This window comes from Dromiciops gliroides, chromosome 1 (genome assembly GCF_019393635.1).
Source record: "Dromiciops gliroides isolate mDroGli1 chromosome 1, mDroGli1.pri, whole genome shotgun sequence".
Taxonomy (NCBI): domain Eukaryota; kingdom Metazoa; phylum Chordata; class Mammalia; order Microbiotheria; family Microbiotheriidae; genus Dromiciops; species Dromiciops gliroides.
Window position 1 is genome coordinate 47,267,652 of NC_057861.1, and position 25,382 is coordinate 47,293,033.

Sequence of the window (25,382 nt, forward strand, 5' to 3'; positions counted from 1 at the left end):
CCTCTTGAGTGAGACATTTGATGTCTTACCCTTAGGATGCTGGCTACTCTGTATGAGTCATTTTGGAAGTCTGAGTATTGGATTCCCCCGGGGTACACATGGGCTGATTTGGAAGATTCAGATGGCATCACATACCCTCATCCCAAGGACCTGCTGGCAGCCATTCCCCTGACATTTGTCTTAATTGTCATCAGATATGCCACTGAGAGGTGAGTCAACTGTAGGGGGGGTTCCCTTTACCCCCTTTTAAAAAAAGTTAAAATTTCGTTGAAGCTGTTTGTTTTTATGGTTCTTTTAGGAGATGCCCTCCCCTCTTCCGAACCCAACTAGTGTATACTTTCCCTTGTAACAAAGAAAAAAAGTTAATCAAGACCAACCAATGCAGCAATCACACCTGATAATGTATGCGACATTCTGCATCCATAGGTCCCCACATCTATAAGGAAGGCAGGGACCAGTTAATGTCTTCATCTCTTCCAAGGAGAAGGGAGGCAAGATTTGTCATAAAATTAATTAATATTCAAATCTCTTTACATTATTGTAGTCATTGTGCACATTCTTCTTAGGAGTTTTACTTCCTTCTGCATTAGTTGAGTCAAGTTTTTCAAGTTTCTTTAAATTCCTCAAATTCAACATTTTGTTTAACAATAATATTTCATTAAATTCACATACTAGAATTTATTTGGTTAGTCCCCCAATCAACGGGAACTTATTATGTTTCCTGGTTTTTTATTTGCTACCAAAAATGTGCTGTTATTGAGATTTTATTATATATGAGATCTTTCCTTATGTCATTGCCACCCTTAGAACACTTATGGTACCCTTAGGTCACAAGCAATGTGATATCTAAGTCAAATGGTATCAGTGGTTTAGTGACCTTTATAGCATTAATCCAAATTTCTTCCCAAAGTTTTTGAACTAATTCAGCCCCTCCATCATTTACAATTTCTATCATTTGTCATTATGTTGTTTTGATGGGTATGAAGCGAGACATTTGAGTTAGTTTGCTAGGCATTTCTCTTATTATTAGTGACATGGAGCAATCTTCTATTTGGCTATTTGTAATTCTTTTTAGGACAGTTTGTCAAATCCTTTGATGACTTATCTATTGCCAGACTGTTCTGGTTTTCTGTATCTATATTAGTTCTCACTATATCTTGTAGAGAAGACCTTATCAAAGATATTTAATGAAAAAATTTTTCATGGTTGTAATTGTTATGTTTTCATTTTCTTCCATTTATTTCTTTGCCATTAATTATTATGCCCTTCTTTTGAGTCTATTATGTGTCCTTGTGCTTAGTTTTGCTTACACCCATTTCATCCTGTTGTGTTACAAGAAGATTTCCCTTGGATCACCAACATATATTCCTTTTAGTCCAGCCATATCATTTTTTCAGGAGAGAAAACTGAGGCCCAAAGAAGTAAGGTGTTTTGCCTGGGTTCACAGAATGTGTGACAGAGCAGAGATTCCAAGATGGGTCCTCTAATTCCAAATGTAACATTCTTTTCACCATATCACACCATTGAAAGTAGGTTTACAACTATTTTCCTCTAAAATCTTGTCAGATTATAATATTTGTTTAATTCCTTTGGGCAGCCCCTCAACTCCATTGAGGATCCTCCAGTGGATGGATGCCCTAGGTTCAAGGAACTCTGTATATCTATTCCCCTAACATATTTAGCTCTTGAGCCCCCACTGATGTGTTCACCATTAATAGTCAGCCAGAACACATAGCTAGTTCATATCTAAAGCATTTAATAAGATTTTAGGGAGAGAAAAGTAACCCCACATATTTGGGACCAAGTCTCCCCATAATACACCATATTAATGGAAAGAATGGACACATATATGTAAGATATATGGGGAGTTACACATGTAGGTTATTTGTGTGGAAGGGCATCTCTTATCTTTGGTGTTGCTGGGTTGCAGATGTTGTCTCTCCCTGACATAGGTCTCACAGGCTACTGAATAGTCCTGGCCCATACTGCAGTGTTTTATAGTCCCTGTCAAATGCTTATCTTTTGGCCGCCTGGTTCCCTGGTCCCCGCAGGACTATGGTCTTCTAGTTTGGCTGTAGTCTTTCTAACACTTCCAGCTTCTGACTTAACTTCCTCACTACCAATCTGCCAAGATTTTTTTTTCCTTTACTTTTTTTTTTCCAGAAAAGTCCTTGTTCTAGGACTAGAAGGAACCTCCCTTGTTTTATTTCCTAATAAAACTTTTCATTTACCTGGCAGGAAATTTTCAGCCCAAGGGGAAAATTCTTTAGAAAAAAAAAAACCCAGCAGTGCCTTCCTGGCAGTGAATGCCCAGACCATCTCTTCTCTTTAGACAACTTATGCTACCTGACTTGGTCCCTTATGTCAGAAACCTCATGCCAGCTTAAAGAGAGCATTCTGTTGGTAACAACTTCTTCTATTCGAAGGCTTGGCTCTAAATCAGATGATGTTTGTCTACTTAATGATTGTCAAATAGCTCTGGAGATCAGAGTTCCTTAGTTTTTTTAACACTAAATATCGGGGGCAGCTAGGTGGCGCAGTTGATAAAGCACTGGCCCTGGATTCAGGAGGACCTGAGTTCAAATCCGACCTCAGACACTTGACACTTACTAGCTGTGTGACCCTGAGCAAGTCACTTAACCCTCATTGCCCTTCAAAAAACAAAACAAAAAACAAAAAACAAACAAAAACAAACAACACTAAATATCTCCAGTTGTTCCCATGTTGATGATTGGGTTGAAAAAGATAGGCAAACTATGCCCATGGGTAGGTTTCTGCTTGGCTCTGCTTCTTTTTCACCTCCATTCCTGACTCCTTCATTTGCAAACGCAGGGAATCCCAGTCATGCAAATATGATCAGATATTATTGAGCCATAAGAAATGGAGTGGGGGCAGCTAGGTGGCGCAGTAGATAGCCCTGAATTCAGGAGGACCTGAGTTCAAATCTGACCTTAGACACTTGACACTAGCTGTGTGACCTTGGGCAAGTCACTTAACCCTCATTGCCCCACAAACAAAAAAACAAAACAAGACAAAACAAAAAAATTTGGGGCAGCTAGGTGGCGCAGTGGATAGAGCATCGGACCTGGAGTCAGGAGTACCTGAGTTCAAATCCAGCCTCAGACGATTGACACTTACCAGTTGTGTGACCCTGGGCAAGTCACTTAACCCCCATTGCCTCACCAAAAAGCAAAAAACAAAAACAAAAAAACAAAACAAAACAAAAAAAGAAATGGAGTGGTGCCTTAGCATTTTTCAACCCCATGTATTCAGTTCCAGCCATATTGTAGAACACTGCTCCCCTGAAGACCCTTATGTAATCCTTACTCATGAGCTTGCTTTCTTCCCTCATCAGCCTTGAAGTCTAGAACTAAAGGCACCTTCTCCAGGAAGACTTCCTTGACTTCCTTTCCTCCCTCATCCCTAATTGGTAATGGCCTTCACCTCAGAAGGTACCCTTTTCTTTTACTGCTTTGAAAAACTTACTATAAAATATTATGGAAATCTATATGAGTGCCTTATTTCCATACTGGACCATAAGTTTCTTAAGGGCAAGGATAATGTCTTAATTAAAATATGTCTCTCCCTCAAACACTGGGCACTTGGCTTGATACACAATAGGTGTTTACTAAATGCTTAATGAATTTCAGAAGGCAAAAATGTTTGCTCTTTGGCTGTGACCCCAGCATCTTTGGGAACTCATCTGATCCACTGAAAGGGATATTCCTGCCCCCTCTCCTGACAGCCCACAAGGTCCTTCCCTAAGGAGAATATATAATGCTCTTTCTCCCCAGGCTAAGCATCTCATATGTGTCCCCTAGGCACTCCTTCCTCTTCATACATCCTCTTCCTATGCTCCATCCAGGCTATGCCAATTTAGCTGTGGTACGTGAGTTGGTGGGCACAATTGGGCAGAAATCTCCCAAAGGGCAATAAATGGGAGAGTTCTTGTGTACTCAGCTCCTCCTGTCTCCTCACAGGATCATAGGTCTAAACTTGAGCAAAGCCCTGGGTATACATGACCCCCTCAGGATCAAGGCTACTCCCAATCCCATCCTGGAGTCATTTTTCCGGACCCAGAATAAGAATCCCAAAAAGGTGAGTGGGCCCAGGTTTGGATTCCATTAAGGATCCTGTAAGGTTTAAGTCTCCATCCCCTGGTCCTTGAATAAGAAGTGGGGGAGATGGGTGGCTTACTCAGACACTTGTTCTCTGTGTTCCTGTTTCTTGTAGAGAGGGTGAAACTTACTCTGAGCATCAAGTTCTACCAACCTCTAGCCTCAAAGAGAATTAAGAGTTCACTAGACCTGGTTTCTAATCTCACCTCTGCCACTGATTTATTTTGTGACCTTAGTCAAGTCACTTGACTTTTCTTTGAAGACTTAGTTTTCTCATCTGTAGAATGGGGGGAATGATCTCTGAAGTCATTCCCAGATTTCCCATTCTATGTTCTATAGACATGATTTTGTCCCCAAGAGTCATTTCCAATATTTCATCTCCATGTTCAATCATTTGTCAAGTCTTGTTGACTGTTTCTGTAAAATCTCCTGAAACCATTCTTTTCTCTCCACTCCTCCACCTCCCACAGCCACTTTAATCCAGGCCCTCACTACCTGTGTCCTACCCACCCCCACTATTACAATGGCCTCCTTCTTTGTCTTCCCCTCCACAGTCTGTGCTCTACACAGTAACCAAAGAGACTTTCCTAAAGCTCATATGTGACTGTGCCACCTCTCTGCTCCTCTGGACGACTCTCTGTTGACTCCAGTTAAATACAAAGAGTTGTTTTTGACCTGGAATTCCCTTTACAATTGGACTCCAATCTGCTTCTCAAGACTTATTGCACATTTTTACCCCACACCCTCTGTTCTAGCCAAATTCACCTACTCACTGTTATTTGTATCTAATGTTCTATCTCCCACCCCCATACCATTGTATAGGCTGTATTCCATATCTTGCATGTTCTCCTTCTTCTCTAGGAATGATCTCATTTCTTCATTGTAGAAACCCCAACTCCACTCAAGGCTTCTACCTCCTTAAAGAAACTTTCCTTCATTTTCCCAATTATTAATATTCTCCTGAAGTTACTTTGTATTTATTTACATCTGACTTGTATTTAGTTATATGTACATATAGTGTCTCCCCCTAATAGAACGTAAGCTAGTACCTAGTATGTTGGTTTCACAGACTCTGCCACACTGTGGACCTACTCTTTGCCAAGGGACAACAAGGCTTTGGCAGGGGCCAGGGTATGACTTGGGGAATACTTTTATTGGGGGATTTGCACTCCAACTGAGGGGGAGGAAGAAGCTCCTTGGACCCTACCCTTGGAGACTAGGCTTAAACCCTTTGGAAGGAAACATGCCCCCTGCTGTGCTCTTGGGCACTCTTTGCTTAGGAAGATGATATGACCTTAGGGGATTGGAGAGTGACCTGAAGCTAAGGTGCTCCCTTTGTCTGCACTAACCCTAATCTTCTCTTGCTGTTCCCAGGATGAGCTGAATCAGCTAGCCAGCCAGTGTAGCCTCTCTGTGAGGCAAGTCCAGCGCTGGTTTCGACGCCGCAGAAATCAAGAGAGACCATTAATGAGCAAGAAATTCTCTGAAGCCTGGTGAGTTGTTTGGACTTGATAGAAGACTAGCTCCAAGGTACCTAGACTTGGATCACTGGGCCATGGGAACAGGACTCTCTTGGAAACCAGGGGCCCCATTTATTCATCTCTCTACCCACTCCCTCCCACCCCCAACAATATGACTTCATCCATTTATCTCTACCCCTGTTCTGTATTTTCAGTTGGAAATTTTTATTTTACTCCACTTCTTTCTTCGATGGCTTGCTCATCTTCTACAATGTGAGTATGTCCTGTACCATCCCCACAACATGACCATTTGACTCCCTATCTCCACATTTGACTCCCTATCTCTCCATTTCTATCATCCTTGTCTTTCTGCCTCTTTCTGCTCATCCATCCTCTTCCATCTTCTTCCAGTCACTTCTATTCCCTCATCTTCTCTCGCTCTTTCCTCTTTATTCCCTGTTCCCACATTATTCACCTTGTCCTTCTTGTTTTCCCCATCCTTTCTGTCCCTTCCCACTCTCTTTATTCCCATTTCCTGACACTCATCATCCCTCTCCTTTTGCCCCTTATGATATTTTGTCTTCTCCATCTCTCATTCTATCTTTCTCCCCATCTTCATCCCTTGTCCTCTCTGTCCCCTAATCTTTTCCACTCCCATTCCCTTGATTCTTTTCTTTATGCAGTTCCTCCATTCTCTGCCCACTTACACTCTCCATATATACTTTATCACTCCGGTCTTTCTCTCTCACCATGTTCCCTTCTCTTCTGTCTATTTTATTGTCATCCCATCCCTCCCTTGCTCCAAATCCATATCTCCTCCATCAACCCTGAACTGTCCTACATCCTCTTATACTACCTTATACTACCTTGCCTTGCACCTGTGTACCTTGCCACAGCACCTGTGGTATTAGGAATGGATGAGGCAAGGTCACACTCTCTAGGGGTGATGTAACTAGACTGGTAAGTTTGACCTATAGACAGGGTGATGAGATAGGAACTTAAAAAAGAAACAGCCCACCTAATCACAGAAGTGAGGGTTTCAGATGGAGCAAGGCCAGGCTTGATGAGGGAAGGAAGCAAAAAAGAATGGATCCAGGGGCAGCTAGGTGGCGCAGTGGATAAAGCACCAGCCCTGGAGTCAGGAGTACCTGAGTTCAAATCCGGCCTCAGACACTCAACACTTACTAGCTGTGTGGACCCTGGCAAGTCACTTAACCCAAATTGCCTCACTAAAAAAAAAAAAAGAAAGAAAGAAAGAATGGATCCCAGAATCCCAGAATCCCAGAATCCCAGAATCCCAGAATTGAGAATTGGAAGGAACTTTATCAGACATCTTGTCCAATCCATATGGGAAAGAAGTCCTCACATCTCTTAAGATCATCTCCCCAATCCCACCATTGCCCCCCTAATTCAGACCCTCATCACCTCTGCTCCCCACTTTGCAATAGCCTCCTAATTGGTTATGTGACCTCCAGTGCCTCCTTTCTAACGGTCCATCCTCCACACAGATGTTTCTAAAGCTCCTGTCTGACTATGTCACTTCTCTCATCAAGAAACTTAAATAGGTCTCTAATGCCTTTAAGATAAAATACAAATTATTCTCCTTGCCCTATAAAGTCCTTACCAGTTTTATTTCAATCTATCTTTTGAGGCTTATCACACATTAAACCATATAGACACCATATTTTCGACAAATTCACCTACTTTTTCTTACTGCCCTCCTCTGAACGCTTCCCAGCTTATCCATGTACTTTTTTTTTTTGTGGGGCAATGGGGGTTAAGTGACTTGCCCAGGGTCACACAGCTAGTAAGTGTCAAGTGTGTGAGGCCGGCTTTGAACTCAGGTCCTCCTGAATCCAGGGCCGGTGCTTTATCCACTGTGCCACCTAGCCACCCCCTTATCCATGTACTTCTTAAACTATGGTGTGTAGAGCTGTACTCAACCCTCCAGATGAGGTCTGATGAGGACAGAATACAGCAGGGCTGCTCCTTTCTATTCCTGGAAGCTACGCCTCTCTTAAGACAATCCAATGTACAATTGGCTTGTTTGGCTGCCATATTACACTGCTAAAACACACAGAGAGAGACAGAGACACACAGAGATAAATAAACACAGAGACAGAGAGACACAGAGAGAGAAAAGATGAGTTAAATGGTCCAATCATGTAGCTTCTTACTTTAAAAGACCTCTCTCACCCATCCCTAGCCATTTTAGACCTTACAGAGACCAGATACTAATGGCCTGGGGGGATTTAGAAAGGAACAAAGGGTCAGGGGTTATATCTCATAAGTTTGATTCTAACTTGTTCTGAATCTGGGGAGATCAGGATAAGGATGGAAGATAATGTAAGGTAGAAATTCAATCACTGCTATTGAGCACTTACAGTTCTCTAGGGGAAGGCTCAAAGCTATGGGGAGGAGCCTGTGTCTAGGACACGTCCCTTGTTTCTTTCAGGAAACCTGGTTTGGTCAGCCAGAGACAGTCTGGAATGGATACCCAAAGAAGGTAAGCAATAACCCGGCCAAGGGCAAGTACCAGATTTGTCCACCGAAACAAGCCCTGGGGAAGATGATGATAATGACGATGACGATGACGACGATGATGACAATGAAAGCTAGCATTTATATAGAATTTTAAGGTTCACAAGGCACTTTAAATATATTGTATAATTTGATCTTCACAACTCTCAGGGAGATACTATGATTATCATCATTTTACAGATGAGGAAACTGAGGCAGACAGCAGTCAAATGACTTACTCAAGGTCACACAGTTAGTAAGTGTCTAAGGCTGTATTTGAACCAAGGTCTTCCTGACTCCATGTCCAGTATACCATCCATTATGCTCCCTCGTGACCAAAAGTGAATGTACTTGCTGCGCACCCTCCCCCTCTTCCTATTCCTCCTCTACCCTCCTGAATCATAGAATTTCAACAATGGAAAGAACCAGAGGGGCTCGGTGGACTAGTCCATAATGAACAAAATGTTCCTCCATAATTACTCAAAAAATGGTTGCATTGCCTTTGCTTGAAATTCTCCAAGAAGGGCAAACTTCTTACTTTTCAAGGCATCCCTCTCTACTTTGGGACAACTGTCTTTGATAGGAATTTTGGTCTTAGATCAAATCTAAATCTGGCTCTCTGTAGCTTTCTTCCATTGATTCTAGTTCTTCCCTCTGGGGTCATCTTCCATATGATGGCCCTTCAAGTATTTGGAGATATTAACCATGTTCTCTTTTTATTTTATTTTCTCCAAGCTAAGCATACTCAATTTAAAAAATTGATCATGATGTGATCTCAAGGTCCATAACCATCCTGATTATTCTCCAGTGTTTTAGTGTCTTTCCTAAAATATGACACCTAGAAAATAAGCATACAAGTGGCCAAATCAGACTGATTGTAATTCCTTCCCTTCTCACAACTGATTGTCTCAGGCATTCTCTACAGAAGTTGTCCCAATTCTTTTCTTGTCTCCTTGAGCTGCCCACATCAACCGCTTCACACATCCTGAATAAGCAGAGGACCTTGTCCTATCCCTAATTGATAAAGAGGCCATTCAGCCCTGGAGTCAGTAGTACCTGAGTTCAGATCTGGCCTCAGACACTTAACACTTATTAGCTGTGTGACCCTGGGCAAGTCACTTAACCCCAATTGCCTCACTAAAAATAATAATAAGCTTCATTTAAAAAAAAAAAAAGAAAAGAGGCCATTTGTCTTAGCTCCTTCTTTTTCCCTTGTCCACATCCCCAAATCCCTTAACCTCATGCTCTTTTCCCCTTCTATATATCTCTGATGAAGAGATGAGTCTTCTCACCAAGGCCGACCCCTATGCATATTCCTTTGATTTCAGCCCCTCCTGTTTCCTTCAACAAATTGCTCCATAATTACATGCAAAACGACTTGATTATTGTGAAATATTGTTCCTCTCATAATTTACACTAATATTAAATTAATTCTTTTGGTTGCCTCATTACATTGCTGACTCATATGAGTTTACATCCACTAAAATCTTCAGATATTTTTCAGGTTGATTTCTATTGACACCTAATGATACCAATTGATAATTAATTATCTCTACCCCACATTGTATTGATGAGATTGATTTTTTTACACTTTTATGTTTTAACTTTTAAGACTTTATAAAAAATTTAAAAGGGACGTTATGGTTGTCCATCATAAATTTCATCGTCTTAGTTTTATCTAGATATCCTAGACCATCAAGATTTCTTCAGATCCTGTCATCAAATTGGCTAGTTACCCCTCCAACTTGGTGTCAGCTGAAATTTTGTCAGCCTGCCATCTGTGCCTTATTCAAGCCATTGATAAAAATGTTATGTTAAACAGTGCAGGGCCAAGCGTTGATGCTGGGATATCTCACTGGAGGCCTCTTTCCAAGTCACTGTCAAACTGTGACTGAATGACCACTCAGAGTAGGGCCACTCAACCATCTCTGAATCCACCTAACTGTACCAGTTAGTAACTAACATCTCTTATCTTTTCTAGAAGAATATCCTGAGATATTTTTTTCAAATGCTTGTCTAACTTTTAGGTTAACTCTGCAGCATTTCCCTAAATTTCCAATCTTCTAACCTCTTCAGGAAAAAAAAAAAAAGCTTAGTGTTATTTCTGTGACTTCAGTTATGACTTCACTGCAATCTCCTCCTTGCAACTGATTGTCTTTGGCATTCTCCACAACAGCTGCTCCAATTCTTTTCTTCTCTCCTTGATCTGCCCACACCACCCCCTCTCTATATCCTGACTCAGAGGAAGAATTGTCCAATATTTTACTGAGAAATGAAGACATTCACCATGAGCTTCCTTTTTCCTTTGCCCATATATCAAAACCCCTTCATATTATCCCCTATTTTCTCCTCCATATTAGTGTCTGATAAAGAGATGGGTTTTCTAACTAAAGCCAACTCCTCCTCAGGTTCCCTTGATCTTATCCCATTTTTCTCCTTCAACAAACTCTTCCCTAATAATCTATTCTTTAATCTGTAATCTCTCTTTTTCCCTCTACCTACAAACATATTCAAGTCCATTCCTTCATTAAGAAACTATTACTAGGGGCAGCTAGGTGGCACAGTGGATAAAGCACCGGCCCTGGATTCAGGAGTACCTGAGTTCAAATCTAGCCTCAGACACTTGACACTTACTAGCTTGGTGACCCTGGGAAAGTCACTTAACCCCAATTGCCCCGCAAAAAACCAAAAAGGAAACTATTACAAGACCCTATCATCCCCTCAACCTACTTCCATTTCTCTCCAGTCATTTGCAATCTAGTATCTGACCTCATTACTCAATTGTACTGCTCTGTCCAAAGTAACTTTTTAATTACTAAATCTAATGGTCTGTAAAAAATCTGCATTTTTCTTGACTGAAATCTTTAACATTGTTCACTACTCTCTCTTCCTGGATGGTCTCTTCCCTTTGGGTTTTGTGAAATTGCTTTCTCAATGATAATAGTAATAATAATAATAGCATTCAGGTAATACTTCAAAGTTTGCAAAGGGCTTAACTTATGTTATCTTGTTTGGTACTCTCAATGACCCTGCAAAGCAGGTACTATTATCATCCTCATTTTGCAAGTGAAGAAACTGATACTGAAAGAGATGGTGACCTCTCCAAGGTCACACAGTTAGTAAGTGTCTGAAGTAGGATTTGAACTAAGGGCATCCCACCTCCAAGTTCAGCACTTATTCCCTGGGCCATCTAATTGCCTTGTTTTTTCTACCAAGTGTCTTAACCTTCCACCTTGGTTTCTTTTCTTGACTTATCATCCATGTAACCAACCCCTTACTTCTTGTTTTGTTGTTGGGATTAAGTGACTTGCCCAGGGTCACACAGGTAATAAGTGTTAAGTGTCTGAGGCCGGATTTGAACTCAGGTCCTCCTGACTCCAGGGCCAGTGCTCTATCCACTGCGCCACCTAGCTGCCCCAGCCACCCCTTACTTCTAAGGCTCTGTGTTGAGCCCTCTTCTCTTGATGGCTAGGTTTAGCATGCTGGACTTGGAAGTTGGGAAGACCTGAGTTCAAATATCATCTCAGATACTTCCTAGCTATGACCCTGGGCAAGTCACTTAGCCCTGTTTCTGTCTGGAGAAATGCAGATAATTATAGCACCTACTATCCAGGGTTGTTATTAGGCTTAAGTGAGATCACATATGTAAAGTGTTTATCAAATCTTGAAGCATTATATAAATGTCAGTTATTATTATTATTAATTATTATATTATAATTATTAATATAATATTGGTGTAGTTCATCAGGGCCCTGGGTTTAATCATCATCTCTATGCTGATGACTACTAGATCTATATACCCAGCCCTAGTCTCTCTTTCCTGAGCCTTAATCACACATCTCCAACTGCCTTTTGGACCTTTCATGCTGGATGACCCACATGAATCTCAGACTCAACATGTCTAAAACACAACTCATTATCTTTCCCTCAAAACCAATCTGTCTTCCAAACTTCCCTATTCTGTTGACAACAGCCCCATCCTTCCAACTGAGATTTTCAATTTCATGTGGTCATCATTCTGAACACTTCCTTTTCCCTTCCCCATATCCAATCGCTTCCTAAATCTTGTTTCTACCTCCCCAACACCTGCTCCATCTGTGCCCTTTTCTCCACTCACACAGTCACAGGCTCTTATCACCACTAACCTAGATTATTACATTAGCCTCCTCATTGACCTCCCCATCTTAAGTCTCTCCCTATTACAGTCCATCCTACATACAGTTGTCAGAGAGATTGGTATGACTATATCAGGTCCTAATTCAAGGTTCTCTTATACCTCAAAGGTCAAAGATGAACTACAGTGTTTCCTATTTAAAGGCAACAACCTTGCCTCTACCTGCCTTTCCAGCTTTATTGTATATTCCTCCTCCTCATGATCCAGCCAAACTGGACTTCTTATTCTTTTCATACATGGTTCTTCCTCTCCCATTTCAATGCTTGTCCCTTGTGCTTGGAATGCACTCCCTCCTTACCTCCACATCTTGGAATCGCTACAATCCTTCAAGACTCAGTCCAAATGACATTTTCTTTTTGAAGCTTTACTTGATTACCCAGCTGCTAGTGTCTTTCCCCCCAAATTGCCATGTATCTATTTTGATTGTATGTACATACATATGTACTATATACATATGTGTATATGTATGTATTGTGAATGTATGTACTGTGTGAGTATGTGCATGCACATATTGTTTCCCCTAATAGAATGTAGGCTTCTTAAGGGCAGGAACTGTTTCAATTTTGCCTTTGTATTCCCAGTACCTAGTTCAGTGCCTGACATATGATAGGTAAGTTTAATAGATGCTTGTTGATTGTTTCATTGCTGGGCATGACCTGATTTATGAAGATTGGCATATATATAGGCCATAGGTTAGCATGGCTGGAGGAACTGGTGTAATCATGGTTGTTTGGTACCATTTGGTACCAGAGTTCCTAAACAGTTATTTCCTTGTTGAACCTTGTGTCTATCTATGAGCAACACCAATGACCGAGTGGCTGCTTTGACCCTCAGCCTCTGCAGCCTGCCATATACTGGTGGTACCTCTTGGAGCTCAGTTTCTACCTCTCCTTGCTGCTTACTCTGTCTCTCGACGTGAAGAGGAAGGTGAGTCTGGAGGGAGTACAGGTAATGGGGATAGCTCTTGTCTTCCCAGTCAAGGGAGAAGAGTAGAGGGAAAAAGAGCCTGGCTGCTAGTGTCTGCCCCCATGAGAAAAGTGACATGCTTGGTTCTAGCCCTGAAGGCCAGTCAATGGCCCAAGCATAGGGCCTTGTCCCCCATGGAAGCAGTAAGGTCAGACCTGGTTTATCTGAACTTGGTGGACTCTGTGGGAAACCATATAAGGTGGCCATAAGCTTAGGGGTCAATTCTGTTCTGTTCCATTTAATAGTAAGGTGCTCTCTTTGGAGCTCCTACCATATCTAACCCAATCTCCAGCTCTCCCTCCACAATGATGTCAGCACTTGACCTTATTCCCTTCATCTCCTCCTTGTACCTCACCTCAATCTCTGCATCCCCTTAAAAGACTTGAACCTTCCCCAAGAGGACTATCACGTACTCAGGGCAGAAGTGGTGGGAGGAATGGTATACCTAGACTGTGGGTCAGTCTCATGCTGAGCATAGGCAAAATTGGCTATATCCTCTGGGAAGTAATTAAGGTCCTGGCCTCATGACTGCCCTCCTCTTCCCAGGACTTCAAGGAGCAGGTCATCCACCATTTTGTTACTATCACTTTGATCTTATTCTCCTATTCTGCCAACTTTGTTCACATTGGTGCCCTGGTGCTGCTGCTACATGATGTGTCAGATATCTTCATGGAGGTGAGTGAGCCCAGGTTAGAGGAGTAGAGCCTGAGTCCCTATAAGCCTCATGTGTGCAGAGGCCACAGCCCCAGAGAAGGCAACAGAGATGTCCCTAAATTCCCTCACCATTATTGTAGTCCATTGTTCCTGGTGACCCAGGGGTCCCTAACAGAAGTAGAGACTCAAGGCTCATGTAGACCTGACTCCATTCCTGGGGGAAATGGGGATGACCCTACAGAGACAGGCTCTGCCCCTACCAGAATATAAAAGTACAGGGAAATCTTTAAAAAACAAAGGTTGCCTATAGTTCATATTTAGGGTCTAGCACAAAATAGAGGAGAAGGCATGCTAATTGCATCCCTTTTTAAAAAAAAATCATTATAGTCTATGGGTAATAGGCATAGAAGAGCTCTTTATTTCCCTATCACAGGGAATGTCTGATGGAAAAGACCTCCAAATATGCATTAGTAAATAGTTAATTTTGCTATAATGTGATACAAATATTCCCAAGAAATACAATGACACCAAAATCACCCAATTAAAAACATAGAGCTTTTGAGGATCATTAGGATAAAGGTACAACATTCAAAGGACTTCATCAAGTGATACATACAAAGATAGGAAACCTAATAAAAAAGGATAGCATGGTTTGATCCATATTAAATAGTACAAAAATAGTGAGTATTGGGGCAGTTAGATGGTGTAGCAGATAGAGCACTGGCCTGGAGTCAGGAGGACCTGAGTTCAAATCTGGCCTCAGACACTTAACACTTACTAGCTGTGTGACCTTAGGCAAGTCACTTAACCCCAATTGCCTCACCAAAAAAAATAAAATAAAATAGTGAGTATCCTTTTGGTCTTGGACATTTGTTCCACTTGTGCCCTTGTTGATCATGTATTAAGGAATAAAAACCTCACAACTAAATGCAGGAAGGCAGAAATATTAAATGAATCCTTTTCAGGTCATGACACAATAAAAATTACATTCAGTAAAGGGCCATGGAAACAGAGATTAAAAATTAATTGGAAACTAAGTAACCTAATCCTTAAGAATAAGTGGATCAAAGAATACATCATAGAAATAATTTCATCAAGGAAAATAACAACTTTGGGAGAACATACCAAAATCTATGGGATGTAGCCAAAGCACTGCTTAGGAAAAATTTTGTGTTTCTAAATGTTTACATCAATAAAATAGAGAAAGAACAGATCAATGAATTGAGAATGCAATTTTAAAAAGCTAGCAAAAAATTAGATTAAAATTCCTCAATTAAACACCAAATTGTGAATCCTGAAAATCAAAGGAAAGATTAAGAAAATTCAAAGTTAAAAAACCCATTGAACTAATAAATATAACTAGATTTAAAAAAACACAATAAGATAGATAAACCATTGATTAATTTTATTTTTAAAAGAAAACAAATCAGTAGTATCAATGAAAAAGGTGAATGCGCCACCAATGAAGATGAAATTAAAGTACTTACTAGGAGCATTTTTGCCCAATTGTCAATAAATCTGACAATCCAAGTGAAATGGATGAATATTTATAAATTTTCAAATCACCCAGATTAACAGAAGGGGAAGTAGAATACTTAAAACTATGTCTTAGGGGGCAGCTAGGTGGCACAGTGGATAAAATACTGGCCCTGGATTCAGGAGGACCTGAGTTCAAATCTGGCCTCAGACACTTGACACTTACTAGCTGTGTGACCCTGGGCAAGTCACTTAACCCTCATTGCCCCACAAACAAAACAAAACAAAACAAACAAGAAACACCCCTATATCTTAGAAAAAGAAATTAAACAAGTCATCAGTGGGCTCTGTAAGGAAAAATCCCTAGGACCTGATGAATTCATAAATGAATTCTTCCAAACATTTAAAAAGCAGTTGTTTCCAGTACTATGTAAATTATTTGGGAAAATAGGCAAAGCAGTCCTTCCCAATTTCTTTTATGGCACAATTAGAGTTAAAATAGGAAGTGTAAAAAGAGAGAAAGGGAGCTATAGACCAAGTACATGTGATTATTGATACAAACATTTTCAATAAAAAATAAGGAGATTACAGTAAATATCACAAAAATAATACATTATGACTACATGGAATTTATAGGAATGCAGTGCTGATTCAATATTTTGAAAATTATTGGTATAATTGACCACATCAATATCAAAACCAAGAAAAATTATATGATTATGTCATAACATGCAGAAAAAACTTTTGATAAAATACAAAACTCATTCCTATTAGAAACATTAGGAAGCATAGGAATGAATAGAATTTTACTTAAAATTATATTTAAAACCATCAACAAGCATGATTTTTAATGGGGATAAGTTAGAAGCCTTCCCATTCAGATCAGGGATAAGGCAAGGATGCCTATTATCAACACTATTATTCAATATTGTACTAGAAATATAAATATAAATAAATAAAAGGTCAAGAATATCAAGGGAATCAGTGAAAAAAATGTGGAAGGTGTACCAGATCATCAAAAACAATTTGGTGCTGGCTAAGAAATAGAGTGAAAGATCAGTGGAATAGATTAGGTACATTATATGTAGTAGTAAATAACCATAATAATCTAATGTTTGATAAACACAAAGAGTCAAGCTTTTGGCACAGGAACTCACTTTTGTCAAAAATTGCTCAGAAAAATGGAAAGCAGTTTGGCAGAAAATAAGTATAGACCAATGTCTCAAACCATATACCAACACGAGGTCAAAATGGCTACATAATTTAGAAAGAAAAACTTACTTATCTCATAAGCAAATTAGAGGAGCATGGACAATTTTACCTGTTAGATCTGTGGATAAGGAAAGAATTTGTGACCAAACAAGAGGATCCTAAGATGTAAAATAGATCATTATTAGTACATTATATTTAAAAAGTTTTGCATAAATAAAGCACATGCAGCCAAGATTAGAAGGAAAGCAGGAAGTTGGGGTAGGGGAATTTTACAGCAAGTTTCTGTGATTAAAGCCTCATTTCTCAAATATGTAGAGAATTTTATCAAAGTTATAGGAATACAAGTAATTTTTCAATTGATAAATGTTAAAAAGCTATGAAGAAGCAGTTTTTAGAAGAAGAAATCCAAGTTTTCTATAGTCATATGAAAGAATGTTCTAAATCACTATTGATTAGAGAAATGTAAATTAAAACAACTCTGAGATACCACCTCATATCTATCAGATAAGCTAATTTGACAGAAAAGGAAAATGACAAATGCTGGAGGGAATATGGAAAAATTTGGGATACTAATGCACTTTTTGGGGGGTTTGTTTGTTTTGTTTTTTTGCTGAGGCAATTGGGGTTAAGTGACTGGCCCAGGGTCACACAGCTAGTAAGTATTAAGTGTCTGAGGCTGGATTTGAACTCAGGTCCTCCTGAATCCAGGGCTGGTGCTCTATCCACTGCACCACCTAGCTGCCCCTACTAATGCACTGTTGACAGAGTTGTGAACTGATCCAACCATTCTGGAGAGCCATTTGGAATATTGCCCAGAGGACTATAAAACTGTGATGCAGCAATACCACTACTAAATCTATACCCCAACAAGATCAAAGAAAAAAGAAAGGGATCTATATGTATAAAAAATATTGATTGCAGCTCATTTTGTGGTGGCAAAGAAATGGAAACTGAGGGGATTCACATTAATCGGATAGTGTCTGAACAGTTGTGGTATATGATTGTGATGGAATATTGTGCTATAAGAAATGATAAATAGGATGGTTTCTGAAAAAACCTGGGAAAACTTATCTGAACTGATGCAAAGTGAAGTAAGCAGAACCAAGAAAACTTTGTACACAGTAACAGTCATATCATAAGGATGAACAATTTGTGAATGCTTTAGCTATTTGATCACTATAATGGATCAAGCCAAGTTCTAAAGGATTTATTAATGAAAAAATGCTCACCATCAGAGAAAGATCTGATGGAGTCTGAATGCACATTGAAATATAATTTTTTCACTTTCTTTTTCTTCTTTTTTGTAACATTGCTAACATGGAAACATGTTTTGCATGATTTCATATGTATAATTTATATCATGTTTCTTGCCTTCACAATAAGTGGAAGACTGGTGGGAGGGAGGGAGAGACTTTAGAACTCAAAAAATTAATGAATGTTTAAATAAATAATAAAATTTTAAAAACTGGTCTCTCTGACTCATATCTCCCCACCTCCAATCATCCTCATGAGCTATGGATTCTCCCTTAAGTGAAATTCAGACTACATCACCCTCACTATACAGGAAGCTCCAGTGGCTCCCTATTATCTTATTTTGTTTTTTGTTGTTTAGTCATTTATTGGTCATATATGGTTCTTTGTGATCTCATATGGGATTTTCTTGGCAATGATATAGTAGTAGTTTGCCATTTCACTTTCCAGCTCATTTTACAGATGAGGAAATGAGACAAACAGGTTTAAATGACTTGCCCAGGGTCACAAAATTAGTAATTTTCTGAAGTCAAATTTGAACTCAGAAAGAGGAATTTTCCTGACTCCAAGCCTGTACTCTATCCACTGTGCCACCTAGCTGTCACCCCTAGTAATTAAATAAAAAGATCTTTATTTGGTATTTAGAAATCTTCAGAACTTGGCCTCTTACTATCTTTCCAGTCTAATTAAACTGTATTCCCCATCATGAACTGTATGGTCCATTCATGCTGGCCTACTTGTGTTCCTCACACACAACATTCATTTCCTGCCTCTTGGCTTTTGCCCTGGCAGTCTCTCTGGCCTGAAATGCTTTGTCCATCCGCACCTCTGCTTCATAGAATCTCTGGCTTCTTTCAAAACTCAGTTCAAGCACCACCTTGAAAAGAAGGCTGTTCCTAGCCCCCACCTGCTAGTGCTGCCCCCATTTCCCTTGAAGGGAGAAAGACACTTTTTCCATTGAGGACTGTTAATAGTTGGGCAGAAATTTAAAGAATTGTCAAACTTGAGAATATCTAGCACAGAAAAAGAAAACAAGCTCTTGTTAGCTCACATTCCTCTTGGAAAAAACATTTTTTGAGCTTGCATCTTCTCCATATGTGTGTTTTTAAAAATAAATTATTTGGGGCAGCTAGGTGGCGCAGTGGACAAAGCACTGGCCCTGCATTAAGGAGGACCAGAGTTCAAATCCAGCCTCAGACACTTGACACTTAACTAGCTGTGTGACCCTGGGCAAGTCACTTAACCCTCATTGCCCTTCAAAAATAAAAAAAAATTAAAAATTAATTATTTGCATGTCCCTTTGTACTCATTAAAACATTGCAAAACACATGAAATAAAATTTTGAAAGGAAGAGAAAAATGAAATAAAAATTTAAAAATTATCAATGTACAAAAAAGTTATTCCCTGAAGAGCAATGTGACTGAATATGCTTCATTTTTTAAATTCTGTGTATGCCTTATTAGTAAGAAAGAGCTGAGTTAAAATCCAGGTAACCCTGGCTTCAGGTCTCACCTCTGACACATACTGGCTCTGTGACCTTGGGGAAGTCTCTAAATCTTTCAGTACTCTAAACTAGAGTTGGTAGTGAGCAATACTCTACATTGCAGTAGGATTCAGATTAAATGTAAATGAGAAATATTTGACAAAGTAAATAAAAATACTGTAGACCATAAGCAATATTCATATGTGGTTTTCTAAGCCAATATACAGCTGAGGAATCCTGACATTGGTTCAGTGACTCTTGTTATTTGGATTTGACACCGCTGCTCTAGACAAAGGTACCAACCTGAATTGATTGATAGTGGTGATTTCCTTATCCCACAGATCCTTTCCTCATCACAGATCCAGGCCTTATCTCTGTCTTTATCTAGTAATTAATCAATTAATTAGATCAGTGTATCTTGTCAAGCAGATTTGTTTTCTTTTCAAAAGAAAATATAATGCTTTATTAAGAGATAAGAAATATAACAATGTCATAACTGTCAATGAACAAAGCAGTGTCAATGCAAAAGTAAAGAAAAAGTGAATTGTCTGTGATTGCAACACTACAAAGAGTACTAGATTTATGGTGGTTTCATACCTTAGGTGGCCCAGTGGCTAATGTATTCTATCTGTAGTTAAGAAGATCTGAGTTCAAGTCCTGCCTGTGACCCTGGGCAAGTCACTTAACCTCTGCCTCAGTTTCCTCATTTGTAAAATGGAGATAACAATAGCACCTATTTCCCAGGGTGACTGTGAAGATAAAATGAAATTATGTTTATAAAGTGCTATATGTGTATATTATATATGCTAGCTATTCTTATTATCTGTACATTTTAATTATTTTTTGTATGAGTTTGAAAAACAGAAAATAGGCCAGCTTAGTTAGAGTAGATTGCAGGAAGGTGAATAATCTGGTTGGAAAAGTAAGTTGGGGCTAGGTCCTGAAGGGCTTCGAATGCCAAACACAAGATTTATATTTTGTCCTGGAGGTGATAGGGAGCCACTAGAGTTTTTTGAGTAAGGGAGTGATATGGTCAGACCTGTATTTTAGTAAGATTACTTTGGCAGTTCAGTGGAGAATAGATTAGACTGGGGAGAGACTTGAGACGGGATCCAATTAGGAGACTGCTTACAGTAATCCAGACAAGAGGAACTAATCCTCATTCGATGGCTGGAGGTAAGAGGATGTAGATGAGAAATATTGTGGCATCTGCTTAGATATATATGTGGGGAGTAATGGCAAAAGTGAGGAGTCAAGACTGACATTGAGATTTCAAATCTGAGTGACCAGAAATGTGTTGCCTTTGAAAGAAATGGAGAAGTCCTGGAGAGGGGTGAATTTGAGGGGAATAGATTTATGATGAATGTCACAACCCATCCGTGTGTTTATCCTGTGACAGCTCTGTCCTACCCAAAATTAAAATGATGTGGTAGGGTTTTTTCTCACTGGTCAATGTCCTGAAATTCAGGCCACCTTCTAAGGGGCATCTTTAAAAACTTCCTAAGGTTCAGAGCACTGCGAAAGTAGAATGCATTAACTGTAAGATGTAGTGAGTTCCCCATCATTGTAGGCCTTCAAGTGAAATGATTACTTATCTAGAGGGACTCTTGGACAAGTGTAGGTTGTACTAGATATCATCTGAGGCCCCTCCCAACTCTGGGTTTATGTGTTACCAAAATTCCCTCTGTCATCTCCTTCCAGGCATGTAAGATGCTAATTTACGCACAGTGGAGGCAAGCTCGGGACATAATGTTCATCCTCTTTGCCCTGGTGTTCTTCGTTAGCAGACTCATTCTCTTCCCAATCAAGTGAGCCTGGTCCTAAGAGGTGGGGTGGGATAAGGGCAGGGAGGAGGAAAAGGGTCTGAGTGCTGGGGACCTTTTGTTGCCAAGAGCTGCCTCCTAGAAAGAGGAATAAATACAAGTCATCCCCCAATTGATAAATGATCAAAAGATATGAACAGTTTTCAGATGGAGTAATCAAACCTATCTATAGCCATTTAGAAAAAAATGCTCTAACTCACTATTGATTGGAGAGATGCAAATAAAACCATTTCTGGGGTACTACCTCAAACCTATTAGTTTGGCTAATAGGACAGAAGAGGAAAATGACAAATATTTGAGGGGATGTAGAGAAAATGAGACATTAATGCATTGTTTCTGGAGTTGTAAACTGATTCAACCATTCTGCAGAGCAATTTGGAACTATGCCCAAAGGGCTATAAAACCATACATACTCTTTGACCTAGCAGTAGCACTACTAGATCTGCATCCAAAGAGGGACAAAAAAACAAAAGGGAAAAGGACCCATATGTACAAAATTATTATAGCAGCTCTTTTCTGTGGCCAAAAATTGGAAATGAGGGGATGCCCATCAATTGGGGAATGGCTAAACAAATGGTGATAATGTGATTATGAGTGGAATTCTAATGTGCTATAAGAAATGATGAGAAGGATGCTCCTCAGAAAAACCTGGAAAGACTTACATAGCTGATACAAAGTGAAATGTACTGTGTACAAAGTAACAGCAATATATAAGATGATCAGCAGGTGAATGACTTAGCTATTCTCAGCAATACAATGATCCAAGAGAACTCTGAAGGACTTATGATAGAAAATCATTCCCAGATGAAGAATTGATGGTGTCTGAATACATATTGAAGCATAATTTTTTTTACTTTCTTTATTTTTCTTGAGTTTTGTGGGGTCTATGTTTTCTTTTATAACATGACATATCAAAATGTTTTGTATGACTACATATGTGTAACCTATATCAAATTGTTTGCCTTCTAAATGGGGGAGGGAGAGGAGAGGCAGGAAAAGAAAGAATTTGGAACTCAAAGTTTTCAAAATGATTGTTAAAAATTGTTTTTACATGTAATTGGGGAAAATAAAACGCTAAAAAAGAAAGAAAGAAAAAGAAAGAAAGAGGAATGAGCCTCCTGCCTGACAAGTCTTTCTATGTGTGAGAAAGATATGATAAGGTCAGGCCAGTGGTCCTTTTAGGATGTTCTTCCTCCATTCCAGTGGCTTGTCACACTGTCCCTCCCATCTCTTTGGGAGTAAGGGGGTTGTTTCTGGTGACTAACATATCTGAGCCCTTGTATCCTGCTTTTTCCCCCTTCCCACATTGTGACCCTCAGTTTCTTTCTCTCTTTCTCTCTCTTGCAGAGTCCTCTACACCACTTACTACACTTTCCTGACTAACTACCAGGTCTTCTTTGGATACTATTTTGCCAATGCCCTCCTGATGGTCCTGCAGGGTCTCAATGCCTTCTGGTTTTTCCTCATTCTCCGAATGTTCTACAAGCTTTTATCAGAGGGCCAGGTAGGTACAAACCTTGCCCTGGCTCACCTACCCTACCCCCAACCCATGACCATCAGCAGAGGAGAAAGGGGGGCATATTGGAATGGTATTGAAGATGCAAGGAGAGCATGGAGGTTCAGGCCTGGCATTGTTCCTATGCTGAAAATCAGGGAAAGGGGGTTTTAAGTTTCACACAGCATCAGGGCTCATGCAAGGTCCAGTGGTCTAGAGAGCAAAAGGTAAGCAGCATCAATGACAAGGTAACAGTGAGCATCCCTATTACCACCAAAAGAAAGCAGAGACTATTTGTCATTGAAAACCCTAGACCATTCAACCCTAATCTACTTTCCCAGCCTCACTATATATTGCTCCCATTGCTTTACTCACAATTCTGTCTGGTCAAACTGGCCTTCTTGATATCCCTCACCCAGGACACTCCATCTCTATATCTTTCCACATATTGCGCCCCCCCCTCACCATGCCTAAATTGTAATTCCCCCTCACATCTACTTCTTAGAATTTCTTATTTTTTCTATGACTCAGTTCAAGCATCACCTAAATTAAGCATTGCCTGATTCCCTCCCCACCCCCAACTTCTACTGCCACTTATCCCAAAATTTCTTTGTCTACTTATATTGCATATATTCTGTATACACTTTTTTTTAAGTGCAGGCTGGTTCTCCTTATAGAATGGAAGACCCTTGAGGTCAGGAACTGTTGCATTTTTTTCTTGGTTTCTCCATTGTTTTGCGCAGTGATGGGTGCAGGGTAGGGGCTTAAGATTGATTGATTGTCCCTCTGGTTTTCAGGTGAAGAATGATGTGAGGAGTGACATAGAAGAAGAGGACATGAGTGATGAGCAGTTGGCAATGAGACAGCAGAGCAATGGAAGACTCCAGTTCAATGCCATCACAGACATTCGAATGCGGGGGAGTTCGAGGGACTGGCTGGCTTCCCACTGAGCTCATCCCAGTGGCATAACCTAGTCCAGCTCAGTGAAGATTGGATGACTGGTCTTGTGACTACCTGAAGAACGAGTCATCCTGGGAAATATCTCAGATTCTGATTGAACATGGATTCCATAGAATAAGTCCTGAGCTGGATGGGGGCCCTTCACTTCTGTCTCCCTGTGTCTGTCTCTCTGTCCCACCTTTACTGGACTTCAGGGTGAGAGGAGGAAGGATGGAATATCTCTGGTGAGGATTTTATGGTGAATTTAGTGATCTTGTTTTGAACAGCCTCCTGAACCATTGTTCTTGGACTTGGCTATTGATGTCTGTCCCTGTCCCCTAGAAGAACAGAATGGAGGGGATAAAGAAGGGAAGGAAGACCCCTCAGAGGCCGCCCCAGGGGCTGCCCCATATCCCTAAAGAGATCTGGGAGAAGATGGCTGCTTCCTGAACCAAGGAAAGGGTCTTAGGCTTACAGGCCTGGGGCTGGAGTGGACTAACTAGCCTTAGACCCATCTTCCCATCCCAGCAGGGAGTCTTGCTGGCAGATCCTAGTGAATAGAGAAGCCCATTCAAGGTAGAGATGGATGGAGGTGTGAAACCTGGGCTTCACCAGACCCAGAGAAGGAACAATAAAACTTAAATTATGCAGGGGTTAGTTTCTGAGTCCCTGACCTCCTTCATTTCCAGCTCATTCCCCCTTCAGTGTTCATCTTTACCACTCTTCCTACTTCCTCCATGATTGTTCTAGACACAAAATCCTAGAATCTCGGAACTGGGAGGGACCTCACCAAATATTCAATTGAAACCCTACTTGAGTGGATGAAGGCTCTCTCCAGCAACCCCAACATATGGCCTTTCAACTTTTTCTTGAACACCAAAGATAGGGAACTCACCTCCCATGTTGATAGTCCTTTCTACTGTTAGGCAGCTCTAAAGTTAGCAAATGCATTCCTCTATTAAGGGCAAATTTCCCTTCTTCAGCTGCTCTTATCACTATTCTTCGTTTCCATGGATAGCAATGAGAAGAAATCAAGAGGAGTAGTTTGGAATAAGAATGCTGATTTGGGGATATCACTTTTAGTCAGGTTAACCCCAGGATGTAGAAGAAAGACATTGATGTCCCTGAGGATCTGAATGAAGTCCTACAAACTAGTCTGAGGCAGAATCCCTACAAATTCTGAATTATTAGTCCAACCATCCCTTCACACACAAATGGATCTATGCACTCCATGATGTGAATAATCACTGAAGTGATTCATATTGTTATCCATTCGTTCTGCTCTTCTGGCATAGCTTTTGTAAAAATGGACTGAGATATGGAACCAGAGAAAAAGATAAATTGCCAGGGAAGACTCAAACCCAACTCTATCCAGCATTAATTCTCCAAGCATTCAGTCACTAACCCCCTCCCTATTCCAGGGATTCAGAATACCCAGCTTTCATCATTCAAACCCCATTCTCTTTTTCCAATGCCTAAAATCATCCCATTTCCCTTATCCAACTCCCCAATCCCCATGTCCTACCTTAAGGCTAGTCACCTCTTCCTCTGTGCTCCCAGAATACATGCTTTATAGGCAACAAACTTTCTTTCATTTGAAATTTTTTGCTTTCTTATTATTTTCATTTGACTTTTGCTGAGACCTTGCTCCCTTCTGATGACACAGGTTTCTTGGCCACCTTTTCCATCAATGATTGAATTTTCTTTCTTTTCTTTTTTGTGCTTAAAATCTGTATTCAGAAACCATCAATTCTTCATCTGGGAATGGATAACATTTTCTATCATAAGTCCTTCAGAGTTCTCTTGGATCA

General features: G+C 40.2%; 1 protein-coding gene across 1 annotated transcript; it reads left to right on the plus strand.

Annotated features, from left to right (window-relative positions):
• Nucleotides 1–36: 36 nt before the first annotated feature.
• LOC122735949 (ceramide synthase 4-like) lies at nucleotides 37–23,582 on the plus strand. Its single transcript, XM_043977851.1, has 10 exons — nucleotides 37–209; nucleotides 3,981–4,098; nucleotides 5,493–5,611; nucleotides 5,794–5,851; nucleotides 8,034–8,084; nucleotides 13,107–13,199; nucleotides 13,785–13,913; nucleotides 21,016–21,122; nucleotides 22,485–22,641; nucleotides 23,430–23,582. Exons 1-10 carry the CDS (start codon nucleotides 37–39, stop codon nucleotides 23,580–23,582), a joined length of 1,158 nt encoding a protein of 385 aa, XP_043833786.1.
• Nucleotides 23,583–25,382: the final 1,800 nt, after the last annotated feature.

Excerpts from the sequence above, each read along its gene's own strand:
- LOC122735949 (XM_043977851.1), top strand. The coding sequence starts at position 37 with ATGCTGGCTACTCTGTATGAGTCATTTTGGAAGTCTGAGTATTGGATT. Across the intron at positions 5,852-8,033 it reads GCTTGCTCATCTTCTACAAT|GAAACCTGGTTTGGTCAGCC; the intron begins GTGAGTATGTCC and ends TGTTTCTTTCAG. Across the intron at positions 8,085-13,106 it reads GGAATGGATACCCAAAGAAG|CCTCTGCAGCCTGCCATATA; the intron begins GTAAGCAATAAC and ends TTTGACCCTCAG.